The sequence below is a fragment of the Eupeodes corollae genome, chromosome 1 (genome assembly GCF_945859685.1).
Source record: "Eupeodes corollae chromosome 1, idEupCoro1.1, whole genome shotgun sequence".
NCBI lineage: Eukaryota > Metazoa > Arthropoda > Insecta > Diptera > Syrphidae > Eupeodes > Eupeodes corollae.
This window is the reverse complement of record NC_079147.1, coordinates 226,358,014-226,373,803: the sequence shown is the minus strand read 5'-3', so window position 1 is coordinate 226,373,803 and position 15,790 is coordinate 226,358,014. Positions and strand designations below refer to the sequence as shown.

The 15,790-nt window shown below is 35.5% G+C and overlaps 1 protein-coding gene across 8 annotated transcripts in view; it reads right to left on the bottom strand.

Annotated features, from left to right (window-relative positions):
- Positions 1 to 304: 304 nt before the first annotated feature.
- Positions 305 to 15,790, bottom strand: part of LOC129940292 (apoptosis-stimulating of p53 protein 2) — a 375,436-nt gene continuing 359,950 nt past the window's right edge. For all 8 annotated transcript variants that reach the window (XM_056048584.1, XM_056048582.1, XM_056048580.1 and 5 more), the window contains one exon: positions 305 to 1,096. In XM_056048584.1, the coding sequence (XP_055904559.1) occupies positions 1,052 to 1,096 (45 nt within the window). In that variant the 3' untranslated portion in view covers positions 305 to 1,051. The remainder of the gene's footprint in view (positions 1,097 to 15,790) is intronic.

Sequence of the window (15,790 nt, the reverse complement as noted above, 5' to 3'; positions counted from 1 at the left end):
GTGTGCACTCGAGAATAATACGGTGTATTAAAAAAGTTCCTATTTGAAGGATATAATCCTGTTTTACTTTTCGCAAGGAAAAAGGTTTAAAGCAAAACTTAAAATATTGTCAATTACAAAATTATAAATGTCCTTAATTCAATTAAAAGTTATAAATAAAATCATGAAACTTATATTTCAGACAAAGTTTTTATTTATTGTTTTCTGTTTGTTTATTTGTTTTTTTCTCGATTAAGTGATTTTTAAACTAAAGTCTAATAATACAATTTAAAGATACAAAAAGATCTAAATAAAATGCAAAGAATTAATTTGTTTAACTTTCAATATAATATAATATATATAATCGTGTATTCCTAACAATTAAATGTTGTATTTCTTGTTGGTAATTTCAATGTTGTCATTTGTCAATTTAGATTATAATTTAGTTGTTTTTGATTTGTTATAAATATAAACAGTTGATATATGTATATATAATATGTATCCTTTTTGTTTAAAGATGGAAACTCGGAGCAATTCCACTTAGTTAACTAAATTCTTTTATACAATCACTTATACTTGTGTATATACGAGTATGTTTTTTCTTTTTTAAACATAGTTTTGTTTTTTTAAATTTAAATTTAATTTACATAACAATATTCCATTGCATTTTACTTGTTTAATTAATTCTTTTGATTTAAGTATTAAGTTTATTTATTTATTTGTTATATTTATATAAGGTAGGTGGTAAGTAGATAAGGTAAACATATAATTATAATATATATATATATATATGATTCTAAAAATTGAATGTAAAATAAATTAATCAATTTGTTGTTGTTCGCGTGCATTGCAAAATTAAGTGCTATTTTTTGTTTATTGTTGTTCTTTTGGAATTTATGATATTCCCTTATTAGTGTTTCATAATTATTTATTGTAATTTTAAAGTGTATTATTATTATTAATGTTATTAAAGTAGAATAGTTGGTCTCTCAATTTACAAGTACTTTGATATGTAGTGCTTCTGTACTATCCGGCCGGACTTTTTTTTAAATATCCAATATTTAAATAACTGCTAATCGGTGTAGTTTGTAGTCTGCAGTGGGACTCGTGGGTAGAGCTAGAAAATAAAAAAAATCATAATTTAATTTAATAATATTTAAAGTTAACATTTTTAAAAATATGAATTTTTTTCCTTCTTCACCATTAGAAAAAGGGATTGCGTTTTTGATATTTTTAAAATTTTAGTTTTGTATAGTTTAGGAACGAAAAAAAAGGCTTTTTGAATTCATTTGTGATACCAATAAAAGTTAAAGAAATGGTCAGATAAGTAATGTAAAAGATTCAATCCTGCTAAACAGTCAAATAAAGGGTGTTTTTAAAATGTACACAATTTTAATAAACTTCCCATATAGAAATTTAATCGGTCTGATTTGTCGAATTGAAAATGTTGACATTTTCCTAGAATCTAAATAAAAGGTTTTTCGAGAGATGTCTGTATGTTCGTACGGTCATACGTCTGTACGCCAGGGAATATTTTTTTGACGTCCATATCTAATGTTACTGGACTGGACCAAATGGACCCTGAATTCTTGAGACGACTGCTTCCATATATACTGCGTTATATAACCTACATATTGAACAGCATATTGACTACTTCCAAGTTTCCTTCAGAACGGAAGAAGGCTAACATTATTCCCATACCCAAAAAGCAAACAAGTACAAGCCATTCTCCTGTTTCTCTCGAAGGTGTTTGAAAAAACTATTCTGGGGCAGATCTACCAATATCTTACAATCAACAACTTTTTAAGTGTCTGTCAGTCTGGTTTTCGACCTAAGCGCAGCTGCAAATCCACCTTACTTTTTGTAACTGATTAACTTTGGGTTTTCTTTAGAGTCCTGTAAGCTTGTTTTTTCGTATTTCAGCGGAAGGCAACAATGCGTGGTGGCCAATGGATACTCGTCCACATTCCTCAATGTTTTGAGTGGAGTGCCACAGGGGTCTATCCTTGGGCCAATCCTTTTCTCACTTTACATAAATGAGTAACCACAAGTTGCTAAACATTGTTTAATACATCTCTATGCCGATGATGTGAAGCTCCTGATAAGTCGTGCTAAAAATGATGCCGTAGGTTTAATGAACGAGGATCTGCTCCGCATTTCACAGTGGTCAAAAAAGAACGATCTCTGCTTTAACCCTGTCAAATCAACATTCCTCCTCATCTAGCGCAAAAACTTTGAAACTCGAAACCATTGAATATATTAGCACTGCTAGAAACCTAGGAGTAGTATTCAATAGCACTCTTATTTGGGATGACCCCCTTAATAGTGAAATTGGTAAAGTCTATGGAAGTCTCCGCCTTCTTCAAGTCACTCGAAATTTCAACCCGATCAAAACTAAACTGCTACTTGATAAGGCCCTTATTCTACTAAGGGTGCTGTATGGGTGTGAAGTCTTTTGTAAACTAGACTATGTGACTAGCCGCAAGTTGAATGTTGCTTATAACAATATTGCCCGCTATATTATATGCCAGAAATGCATATATACAACATGGTTATCTATACGGTAAGCTTAATTTTGCTCATTGAAGAAGGTCCTTTGCTCTAATAATACCCCGATACAATTTTCTAAATACTGAGCGTCAATTTTGTATTTGTATTGTACGCCTTTGGAACTCTCTGCCCATCGTCATTAGAAGAATAAGAAGCATAAGCTGACTTAAATTTTTACTTTTCAACTGTTGGGCAAATAATTGGTGTTAAATTTCCATTTCTTTATATAAATATGTAAATAGAAGTCTTAGGTTTATAATTTTTATTCAAATTCAGAAATTAATGTGAAGGCTCGCAACACTTTATAAGACTCATATCCTACCTTTTAAGCGATTTTTGAAATAAATAAAATACAAATACAAATACGTATCAGGACGTCAGGAACGAGTAGAGATATCGACTTCAAATAAATTGTGTTGTATAGATGATAACACAGAAAGATGCAGAAAGGGCTTTCAAAAAAAATGTAGGGTCTGGTTAACTCAAAATATCTCACGAACTTATAACTAGCGAAATAAATCTATTTTTTATTAATAATGTAATACCAAATGATACCAAACTGATATAATTAAAAAAATATAATCAATGTTTTTTATTTTATAAATCCAAAAAAATCAGATATGAGGAATTCTTCCTCCTTTCTCGCTTCCTACGCTCGTTGTCAATGACACTCCATTTGTTAGCTCTTTAAAGGAAGATAGGCTAGGATTGCTAGGCAGTTCGCCGCCAATTCAACGCTGCCAGAGAGTGTTATGACTCGGCCTGTACTTGAGCGATTTAGTGATCTTATAGGACCAATCTTTTTTAGCACTCGTACTGTGGCAAGAGTCCTAAAAGATCTTAACATACATAAATCCACTGGTCCGGATGGTATCCCCGCTATTGTTCTGAAGAGGTGTTTTTCAACGCTGTCAAAAATACTGCGTAAGCTTTTTCATCTGTCCTACTCCTCAGGACTCGTTCCGAGCGGATGGAAAATATCATTTGTTCAGCCTATTCCCAAAAAGGGGAATCTTCCCACCGATTGCACTTACATCCCTTCTTTCCAAGGTCATGGAAACCCTGATTAATTAACAGTTCAAAAATATCTATAGAAGATCAAAGCTTCGTAATGGTTGACAATAAGGTTTTCGCAGCAATAGGTCCACTGGTGATCTCATGGTTCATCTCACCGAACATTGGAGCAAATCTTTACATCGTTTTGGAGAAAGTAAGATTATTGCACTTGATATTCAAAAGTATTTGATAGGGTTTGGAATCGGGTTCTCTTATACAAAATGCGTGCTTTCAGTTTTCATGAATCCCTGCTTCATTGGATTAGTAATTACCTTTCGGATCGTTCAATACAAGTAGTATTGGATGGAATCAAGTCTGAAAATAACAAAATAAATGCTGGTGTGCCTCAGGGCTCTGTTCTATATCAACACTCTTTCTCATTTTTATCAATGATCTTCTGTCTGCAACTTCTAATCCAACTAATCGCTGACGATAGAACTCTCAGCTTTTCATATTCGTTTTTATCTGATGTGGAACTGCAACGACAACATATCATAAGCTCATTAAATTCCGACCTAAACAGTATTGTACAATAGGGTATAAAAACCACGTGGAATTTAATGCTTCGAAAACCCAATGCTGTCTTGTATCGTTAAGGTGAGATATACCTAACTTGCCATTATCCATGGATGGCACTTGCATCTAGGAGACTGAACATCTCGATATTCTCGGTATGTTTACTACCAACCACCTCTTGTGGAACGATCACATACGCGATGTCGCCAGAAATGCAGCAAGTTGTTTGGGGTTTCTAAGTCGTTGCAAGCAATTTTCTTCCTCCTCTGGTCTGACTGGTATCTACAGGACTTATATACGTCCAAAGCTTAAGTATAACTCCCATATCTGGTCTGGTGCTCCTGCAACTAATTTAAGCCTCTTGGGACAGTATTGAACAAAGATCACTTAGATAAATTGGTGATAATAACATCATAGGATCATTTACTCGCTCGAACATCGTCATAAGGTTTCTTGTCTCACCCTCTTTAACCCATATTTTAACGGTGTATGCTCTAGTGAAATAGCTAGCTGCATTCCTCCCCTTTAACAATTCAACCGTTATATCCTCGAAGAAGAAGAAGAGCCATTCAAAGGTACAACAACAGAAAGGCTCAGGTCGCCCCATAGCAACATCTGCAAGGGATGATCGATGTTTGGTGCTTCAAAGCCTTCGAGATCGTCACCAAACAGCGGTTGAGCTGTCTCCATGACTTCGATCCGTTAGGGGAGAGGCGATTAGTGGAGAGTGACCTGAGAGCAAGAAGACCTGCTCGTCTACCAAAACTCACGTTACAGCACAAGCGACGACCGACGGATGGAATTTGATAAACTTTACCGAGATTGGATCGAGGCCGACTGGGGTAGAGTTCTTTCCACAGATGAGTCCAGGTTTTGTCTCCGCTCACAAGATGAACGTAGCAGAGTGTAAAGACGATCGAACATTTCTGGTGAGGTTCCGTCATGGTGTAAATCGGTAAACTCCAGTTACTACATCAACAACATTCTGGAGGAATGTGTGGTTCCATTCGCAACATTTATTGGAGACAATTTCTTGCTAACGCAGGACAATGCTAAACCACACGTTGCTAGGTGCGTTTTGCAAGAAGTGGATATCGATGTAATGGCTTGGCCTGCGACGAGCCAGGATATGAATCCCATCAAACACGTTTGGGATCTACTGGGAAAATGATAAGGAGGCGACCCGCCCTTCCAGAAACACTCAATGGGCTGAGATCTGCCCTAGTAAAGTAATGGGAAAATTTGGACGATGCCATCGTAACAAACCATATCCATGGTATGTCCAGGTGAATTAAAGCTTTTGTAGATGTTCGTGGGGGCAATACCCACAATTGAAGAAACAAGGACTAGTTTAAAAAAAAAAATATGTAAAATGTCAAGATACAAAGTTTTTGCCTATTTTTCTTAATTTATGGTTTATTTCTAAGTTATTCGTTTATTTGTTTAAGTTACTTCAAAGTGTTGCAAAATTTCTAGGTGCGTCACTTTTTTTGTAACTCAGTATCGATTCTGAAATCAAACTTTTTCATCGTATAAAAAATATTGTTAGTAATTTTTTAAGAAGAATTCAACTGACAACATTTTTAACAAAACACGGAAACCTACATACAACTTATTAGGGTAGGTTGCATCCCATTATCTTTTTTGAATACCTATAATTTCTGATATGATTGATTGATGACTTTTTCCAACATTTGTGTTTCGAATTTACCGATGTAGACTTGCTACGTGCATTAAATCGCACGATCTTGAAGGCGAATTCAAGGCATTATTCCACCAACCCATGAAACAAACCAAAGAGTCAGTTTGTGTGGATGCAATTAAGTCTAGTCTAAGTTGAGAAATTTCATAAATTCCCTCGTGACGCTACAACATGATTTTCAAAAGCGACTTGATGTTTTAATACTCTACCCGTAGTATTTTTCTTGATACATGCTTTTAATTTAATTTAGTATTTCTGTATTATAAAAATTTAATTGATAGAAATTTTCTAAATATAAAGTTTTTAAATGATTAAAACATTTTTTTTTCAGGCTATTGACAGCATTTTAGAAAACTGGGTTCTTGAAAGGGAATATTTTTTGAGGTACAACATGTGAAAATAACGTTAAGGACTGAACACACGTTTCCAAAACGCTTTGAAGTTATTAAAAGTCGCTGCAGTTAATACAAAAATTCAAGACGAATGTACAAGAATGATTATTGAAAAGCCGGGTTGGGGAGATATTGATGTGGACGGCAAGCAACGGAACAATCGCAATTATGTAACAAAAGATTCCTTGCTCCAGATATCTCGAAGAAATTATCACAATTGGCAATTGAAAACATGTGATTTAATAATTTAAGACTTTTTTCTTTCTTACATAACATTTTCTATTATAAAAGGAATAACATACTCTTATATTTGGAATGAAATAAAAGTTTATTGATTACTTTTTAAAAACTTGTTTTTTAATATCAAAAAGAAATGTCTTATTAGAAAACGAGTAAAAAAAAGGATTTCTAGTAAAAATGTCTGGCCAAAAATGAAGATATGAAAAAAATACTAACTTTTTTCAAATCACATCTGAAACAGATTCCTTTTACCTTACCTTTAATACTGAAAAATTGGTTTGAGTTTAAAAAACTGACGTGATGGAATATTCGATGAGTGTGTGAAGTTAGACCCCCTTTTTTTGATTTTCCCACTTTTGAAAGTTGTTCTCGCTTTGTTCCACATTGTTCCATTTTGTTTGTTGAAAAATACCTAACAATGGGGGTTTAAGACCCGAAAAACTGTTTTTGACCCAGCTCCCCCTCTTTCTAAAATCGATTTTTCGAAAACAGTACCAGGTTGTTCTAGTTGTTCTGAACATTGTTCCAAATTGATGGTCCTCAAGGATCAAAATTTCAAAATATATGGGAAAAATTTCAAAAAATTCTAACATTTAATATTTTTTTTTAGATTCTAAAAAGTATTTTAGCCATTGTTCCAAAAACTAAGAAAAAGTCGTGAAATGTATATTTTAAAGAATATTGCCCCAGAATTTGTTTAATCAAAAATGCCTATATTTTAATATAACGTGAATAAGCACAATAAGGACCTAATTTTAAGTAGTTTGTAAGTACAAATAAAAAAGGATATTGATATTAGTTTTTTTTTCAAATTTTCTAATAAATACAAAAATAAATAAAATTAAAATGAAGTAAAATAGATCTTAGGGCCGAAAGGCATTAGTTTTAATTGTTATAGTTTAACTTAGAGTGTCCGTATGGGACCATTAAGTTAGTTGTAAGCTATGAATAATTAGGCTAGTTTTATGAATTTTTGTCTAGCTTTAAGATAGGTTTAAGAATGAATTAATAAAAATGAATTATAAAAAAAAAAGTACGTTGGTTTGTCATATAAGGGGTCTTGGGTTCAATCTCTGCCTGTGCCACCTAACCTTTTTCACGGGTACTGCCTCTTGCGAGGAATTGAAAAATCCTCCAAGAGCAATTCTTGTTATGTAAAGCGGTTTCTCAGATTAGCCGTTCGGATTCGGCATATAAACTGTTGACTACAGTTGACAACATTACCCGCACACAGGAATGGTTGAGGGTTGTAAGTCACTAGGCCCTGTTTCTTTATGGACTGTTGGGCCACCTAATTATTTATTTATTTAGAATAAGCACATGTACAGCAGCAACAATGATGATCGATTTTAGAAAAAATCTCGATGTCTTTTAATTTTGTAAACATTATTTTAGCTTCCCTTTTTCAAAAATCAAAAATTCAAAAAATGTTCCAAATCAAACCATATTTTCCCCCCAGTTAGTGTAAAAATTAAGTCCAAAACCAACAAAATAATATCTCCCCTCAATAGTGAACTACCATACCCCCCACCCCCCTTGAAAGAAGATTCCGACTCTATGATATAAATAATGACTATGCCTACATTAAAACAAACATCCCCAACCCCCCCTTTACAGAAACCCACATTTAAACAATAAGCTTATATGCCTAATCACTCAGATTAAATTGTTCCAAAGTTTCATTCAAATATGATCAAAAACAAAGATATTAAGGTCCAAATAACACTTAACCGTGTACCATTAACCATATTCTGACCTCACTTTTCCGAAATTCAAAATTCCAAACTTGTTCCCAATTGTTTCGGGGGTCTTCTAAAAATTGTTCTAGAGATTCGTTTCTTAAAATTGATTTTTAGTTTAAACAATTTACAAACAAATTTACCACGCCTCCCCCCCACCCATACCAAAATCGAATATCTAAAACTTATTCCCTTTCCAAAATTACTCAAACCAAATTGGCCCAAACCAACCTGGAACAATTTTCAAAAAATCGATTTTCGAAAAAGGGGGACTAAAACCTAGATCTTGTTCCGTACCCAAAATCAGTCAGATCAAATTGGCCCATAACAACCTGGAACAATTTTCAAAAAATCGAGTTTTCGAAAAAGGGGGGCTAGGTCAAAAATAGTTGTTCGGGTTTAAATTCCCCATTTTTGGTATTTTTCAAAAAAAAACTTTGGAACAATGCAAAATAAACCGGGAACAACCTGCAAAAACTTTCAAAAATAGGAATATCAAAACAAGGGGGGCTAACTTTTTTTTGCTGCAAAGGGCCACTTTCTTATGTTTTCAGTTGACCTTGACTGTTGTATATGTACAAACGTGTGAGCAGCACCATTCCTTAAAACAAGAATATTATTTCCAATCAACATCAAAACAAAACAAATGACTTAATTCAAGCCCAAGAAACAAATTAAGCACGAGCTTACAATGTCAACGCCTTGATATTCTTATATACCAAACTCAATCCTTCAATATACAACAATATCTATAATAAATACCGCTAAAGCTCCCAAAAAATAACTGCTTTATCTTCCCAAAGAAAACAACCCTTAACCTTGAAGGCATAAACAGGGAAAGAGTAAACACTCAAGTGGCAACAACAACAACAACAACAATAACAACAAACAAAAACAGTCTTTTTGTCCTATCATCATCATCGTTATCATTATTATTATTGTCAAAGACATCGCTTTGTGAAATGTAAATATTTTTGATTTCTAATAACATCTTGGCAAATTATTTTATCAACTCTTTAGAGACGAGAGGAAGCTAGGGAAACAGATACAAGGTCGACAAATAAATATTTTTTCTGCACCAACGAGCCTACAATCATTCGAGAATGTATACAAGTTAAAAGTCGAGTCAATGACTTCTGGCGTTTTATGTGATTCTGGTGTTTTTAGGGTAGGTTGAGAAGGTAAGGTACCATAACGCACTTGGGAATCCATCTACGAAATTATTGAAATAAGATTCCGAGTAAGTTTCTATTCTGGAAATGGCAATGGAAATAAATTAAATCCGTAGAGCCTAGGACCCCGACCAAAGAAACCAACGACCGCATAAAGCACAATAGAGAGCGAACCGAAACGAATCCAACAGACCAAGTTAAAGAAAAAGAAAATAAACCAAACCCATTGCCATTAGCTTTCAGCACCATTTGCAAAAGAAGCGGAACTTTTCTTCTATTTTATTTTTCTATGAGGAAAAACTCTATTGATCCTTTTTTTTCATGATGGAAGACAAGTAAAAAAAATACTTCACTTTTTCATAAGTTTGTTATTTTTTTCATCCTTTTTACCCCGGTTACCCCGGAAATATATGCAGGGATAGACGATACTCTGAGGAGGCCTATCATCCTGGAGCTAACCTTTTCAATTTTGTATCTGAGATTGTGTTGTAATTAATTCAATATAATAATTGAATGGAACTAGCTTGAGACGTGCCAATTTATAATCTGTAATAATAACTATGTAATTAGGGACTGTTTTTGAAGCCTTTATAAGTTGATGCACAGACCATTTAAATAAGTCTTAAGAACAGTAGAAACTGAGCTTGTTATAACTTATGTCTCTCCTTATTATCAATACAAGATTGATATCTTATCTTCTAAAACAATTTACTGCCTCAGCTTTAGAAAAGTTAGTAGCTAGTTTCCAACTTGTTGACTAAAAAACTACGAAAAAATTTTAATGCAATACGCGCCCTTAAAACTATTCCCCTTTATAGAAATCCGGAACTGTCTTATTTGTATTATATAGATTAGATTATATGTGTGTAGAGGTATTTCAGTAGAAAACGAAATTTTCTAATTTCTCAAAATAAATACAAAAACAAAAATATTTTCATTGAATTTAATGTCCGCCTTTCCGCAGAATACACACAAAAAAACCCTACCACTCCCAAAAACCCTATGACCGGTTTATATTATTTCGGACATTACGGCACTTAAAGCGATATTTTGTGAATCCCCCTTCATCCAAAACAAAAACATCATTGAGAGAGTTTGTTTGGTCCTTGAAATTGTGAAATTAAGGCTTAAAAGGAGGATACTTTATAATGAGGCAATAATTGAAATAGCAAACAATAATGAAATGAAATAACATACAAACTTTCTTCTTCGTGGCTCGTTGATTGGAGTTTAAGGCCACCATTACACCATCATCGCATCGGCATCCACGGTGATAACCAAGAAGGGATAATGTAGGTTTAATGTGAACCGACTACACCGAAATTGAACAATTTCATTTTCTATTACAAAATTTACTTTCAGTTTTGGTTGGTGCCTATTAATCTTAATACTTTGAGTGGTAAAAGAATTAATGTAGGTAATTCCTTTTGAAAGCTTAAGGACGAGTCGATGATGTTAATTGGATTAAGAGTATATAAATTTGTTTCCTATATCCGCTCCGCACTAGGCCAGTTTGTTTTAATTGTTTTAAATGGAATAAAGAGAAATTCGAGACCAAATTTAAGCTACCACCATACTCTAAATCAGCTTAATACCTATTGCAGTAGGTCATAGATTCATTCTCTGTAACTTTTTAAACTATGTGCAAGCTTCTCAATCAAGGTTTGCGTTAATATAGTTTAATACATTAATTTATTGAAATGTTATACTCGCAGTTTAAGGCAGCTGCTTGCCGAATTTACAATTGAAAATTTAGAATGAAACAACAACAACTTGTGTGTGCTACCACCAAGTTCATAGGCTGGAGATATATTTAGCTATTTCACGGGGGCCAACCCGATCATCAGACTCCTTTAGTGGTGCTTAATCGCTTTATGTTCAATTTAATTTTTGAAGAACTTTTGCCCGAGCTGGGCTTGAACAAGCGATCTAGCGTGTGAGGAGCTAGTGCACTACGCAAATTCAAAAATTAAATTGAACATAAAGCGATTAAGCACCACTAAAGGAGTCTGATGATCGGGTTGGCCCCCGTGAAATAGCTAAATATATCTCCAGCCTATGAACTTGGTGGTAGCACACACAAGTTGTTGTTGTTTCATTCTAAATTTTCATATTAATTTATTGTTTTCATGGAGTGGCGTTGTAACGAAGAGTTACTCTTCTTCCCCACCATAGCGAACTCCAAATTAAAAGGAACCGTTTGTGGGTATAATTTATTAATTCGGAACGTTGTAGTCATATTTACATAAATATCACACCAGCCGATGCAGTTATCATAATGTGATAATCACATACATTATATAAATTGAATAAAATAAAAAGTACAGGCTTTTGTCATTCACCAGATCTCAATTCACAGGGACTTGTAGCAGGCTATATTATAAACAGAGGTGAAATATCTACATTAGTACATTTACCAATTCCGAGATGGATCAGTGATACCAGCAAAGAGAAACGCCAAATATCAACGAGTTATTAAAATTCCACTCCCACTCGAAAGCTGTCTTAAGAAATGCTAATTTGACACTGCACCGTCGTCGTAACCCGCTCCTCAAAAGAAGAACGGGACTCAGCCAGCCAACCCAAATTGCTAATTTGCAAGCAATTGTTACGTCCCATTATCGCCTACAGCATCCCTGTGTGGTTCACAATTTCAAAGACAGCCATGAAGGAACTACTGGTCTTTTAAAGGAAAATCCTACGGAGATGCACTGGACTTTGCTTCAACTACCAGAAGCAGACACTTCAGCAACAAAAGAGTCTACGACGAAGCTAAAATAATTCCCTTGGAGAAGTATCTGTTCCAAACAGCCATGAAGGGGAGATTGAACGGATATACTGAACGAGGAACTTGAGCCCACCATCGAAAAAGGAGACCTTCAATTTTACACTTACACGGAGTCAGCTTAACACCGCGGCTAACAGCCCATCAAATGGAACACCGGGTCTGAATACCCCGATGTTTTTTTCAATTTTTCACGTCCAAGTCCAAGGACGAGACTTAGGCCAACCGATTATTCTCTATTTTTGTTTTTTGAAACAGGGAACGTAACCCTTACTGATTTACAGCAGTTACGGTCTAAGACTAATTTCGACAAGCCTAGCGTCGCTTACTATACCCTTACCTTTGTTAGGGACAGGTCTTAAAATGCAAACTGCAGCAAGAATTAGATTATATAAAACACATGTTATCTTTGTATATAAAATCTATAGTATTATCACGGAGCTTTTTAAACGTTCGCCGTAACCTCATGATCATAGAAAAACAGTTACTTTTGCTTTTGTAGATCTTATTTAATATGAATAATAAAAAAGCAGTGGTCTGTAAAAATTTGATATGTTTTGATTATTTTTGTTGAAAAATTCTCTCAAAAAAAAAAATTAGTGAGTATCCTTAATCAAATAGTTTTAACCAGGAACTGGCTTTTGGTAGGTAGAGATGGCGATCTCAAGGCAACCTAGCCTGAGATCAAATTAGCGCTGTAGTGCGCCGTTATAATACCAAAAACTAGTTTGACCTGTGATAGGAAGGGAAAGATTTATAGAGAACCTTCATAGCGATTATGTTAGAGTCATTTTATCGCATTGAGATAAAAGATTAGGACTCTAATCCTTGTCTCAGATAGCTCTTCAAGTTCTTGAAAGAATGCTTTTCCAAAGTATTTAATTCTAGTGTTTGAAAAAGCAGGACATTTGCAGAGGAAATGGATTATCGTTTCACTTTCTCTTTGGTCACTACAACTACGGCAAAAGGTGTTGTAGGAGATACCCAACTTCTCCGCATAAACTCCTATAGGAGAATGTCCGGTACAAACCGCAACAATCCTGGCTAAGTCTTGCCTTGGCCTGTTGGGTAAATTGCTACACCTTTGGTTTGATTCAGTTTGGTAGATAGAAAATATTTTACCCTTCAAAGCACCAAGAGGAATGTTAACCATTTCCGCAAGTGAGCTATGAAGGGAAGATCCTGGCCTGGCTAGCTCGTCAGCCCGTTCGTTTCCCAAGATACCACTATGGCCCCAAACCCAGATCAGGGTGACACCGAGGTTAATATTCAGGCTTCATCGCGACATTGCTGGACCAATTTAGATGAGGATGTGGCCGAGTTAACGGTTTTTTTCGCAGCTACCTGACTGTCTGTAAAGATAGCCGCATTTCGGTTTTGGTTTGGGCTTTGTTTAAGTGTCTTACATGCCTCCCTAATTGCCAGCAGTTCAGCCTAAAAAACGCTAGCAAACTCAGCCTAAAGGATTTAGCTACATTTAGGGACTCAGAAAAGATCCCAGAACCAACTCCGTAATCCATCTTTGAGCCGTCAGTAAAGATGGTTGTGTCGAAACCTAACGACACGATGTCATCCTCCCAATCTTCTCTGGATGGGAGAATAACCTTAAAACCCTTACTAAGGCTTAAAGTAGGAGTGCAGTAGTCAGTGTCTACCGAGATAATATCTGAGGGAATCAATTTCGTTGTGTTGCTGTGACCATACGTTTTGATAACCAGCTGTTTGATTCCTTCAGCCTAATAGCGCTGCAGGAAACTATGTATTGGTAGAAGATCCAAAATAACGTTTAAGGCGTCCGTTGGGCAAGTACGCATAGCCCCTATGGTGCATGCCGTCGCGTCGCAAGCTGTTCTCTGAAACCGCTGGCTTTTACATCATCGGTTTTTTTGTATCCACAAAAGTGGGTCGCGGTAAGCATTGCAGTGGCAAGCAACGAAATTTAATACTTTCGTTACGCAGAGAAGAAAAATCTTATACAGAAATCCAGCGTATTTTTTTTATGCTCCACCAAAATGATAGCCAATGCTATAAATGCCTTAAAACCCTGAAAACAGAGGTGGAATAAGAAAATCAACATGCCAAGTATTGTGAGATCAGAAACTACAAACTAGATCTATGTAGATAAAAGTCGGCTGTACAAATTAGACAAGACCTAAATATTTAGAAGTGAGTGATATGACCGTTCAAAGAAGACTATTAGAAGCAAAATTACTAGAACGAAAATTTGCTTCCTTTTTTGTGGAAAAATGGCAAAATATTTTATAGACGGACGAGTCCAAAATTGTGCTGAAGTACCGGTTTGGTTCCCGGCAGTATATACAATACACAACGAAAACCGTCAAACACGGTGGTTCATCGCTCATGGTATGGGGATGTTTTTCGGTATACAATACCAATACACAAAATCGATGGGATTATGGACCAAAATGTTTATGTCGAAATATTGGAAAATGTCATGTTACCATACTTAGAAGATGAAATGCCACTAAAACGATTCTTCCAGCAAGACAATGACAGAACCACACTAGCCGAAAGGCAAACGAGTGGTTTTGGGTCATTAGGGTTAATATTATGGACTGGCCGTCCTCAAATCAATAAAACGCAAAAAGTCAGCAGGTATCGGTGGTATATCTAACGTTGTACTAGATTTACCGATGGAGGCAATTTACATTTACACCACACTTTTCAATAATACACTGAATAAAGCATATTTTTCAGTGCAGTGCAAGACCGCTGTGGTTCATCCTCTCCCGAAAAAGGGAAAGGACAACTCCAACCCGTCAAATCTTCGGACGATAAGTGCTCTTTCGAGCATAAACAAAGTTTTCGAAAAGATCATAAATAGGGCTCTGACTACGTGGGCTGCGGACAACAAAATAATTCTGGATAAACAGTTCGGGTTAAAGGTGGGTCATGGCACAATTCATTCTGCGTCTAAACTCGTTTCTGATATCCAATGGAATAAATTAAAACAACAATGCACAGGTGCTGCTCCGATTGATCTCGAAAAGGCTTTTGACACCGTATGGTTAGAGGGTCTTTAACTAAAACTAAGCAGGCTTGGCATAAGCAAGCCATTGTTGTATATACTTTATGATTGTTGTATATACTTTATGATATGCTTAACGTAGAAAGTTTGTAGTCAAAAGTGGCAATGTAACTTCTACCACAACATTCTCAATTAAAAATGGTCTTCAACAGGGAGCGGTGAATTCGCCGATTCTCTTCACCTTTTACACCAGCGATCTGAAAGGTAGTCTTACAAAGGCAATTGCGTACGCCAACGATCTAATTGCGTAAAGAACGGCCCGAAAGGTTGAGGTTATTAGAATTCTCTTGCAGCGTGATTTCGATAAGATTCAGCGATATTGCGATCACTGGAAACTGAAAATAAATGTCCAGAAGTCGGAGACAATTCTGTTCCGGACTCTGTTGGCTAGGGCCACGAGGGATACGTGCAAGAATTGGGGCAAGATGGTCATCGTTGATCTTCACGGGCAGCCATTGGCGAGCAAAAGTGTAGTGAAGTACCTCGGTATCTGGTTAGATCAGTATTTATATTTCGACAGACATATAAATGCTGCTCTGACCAGGCCAGAAGAGCCTTCGCTCTGACGAAAAGACTGTTTTTTAGCAGTCGGCTTGACTACAGAGTGAAG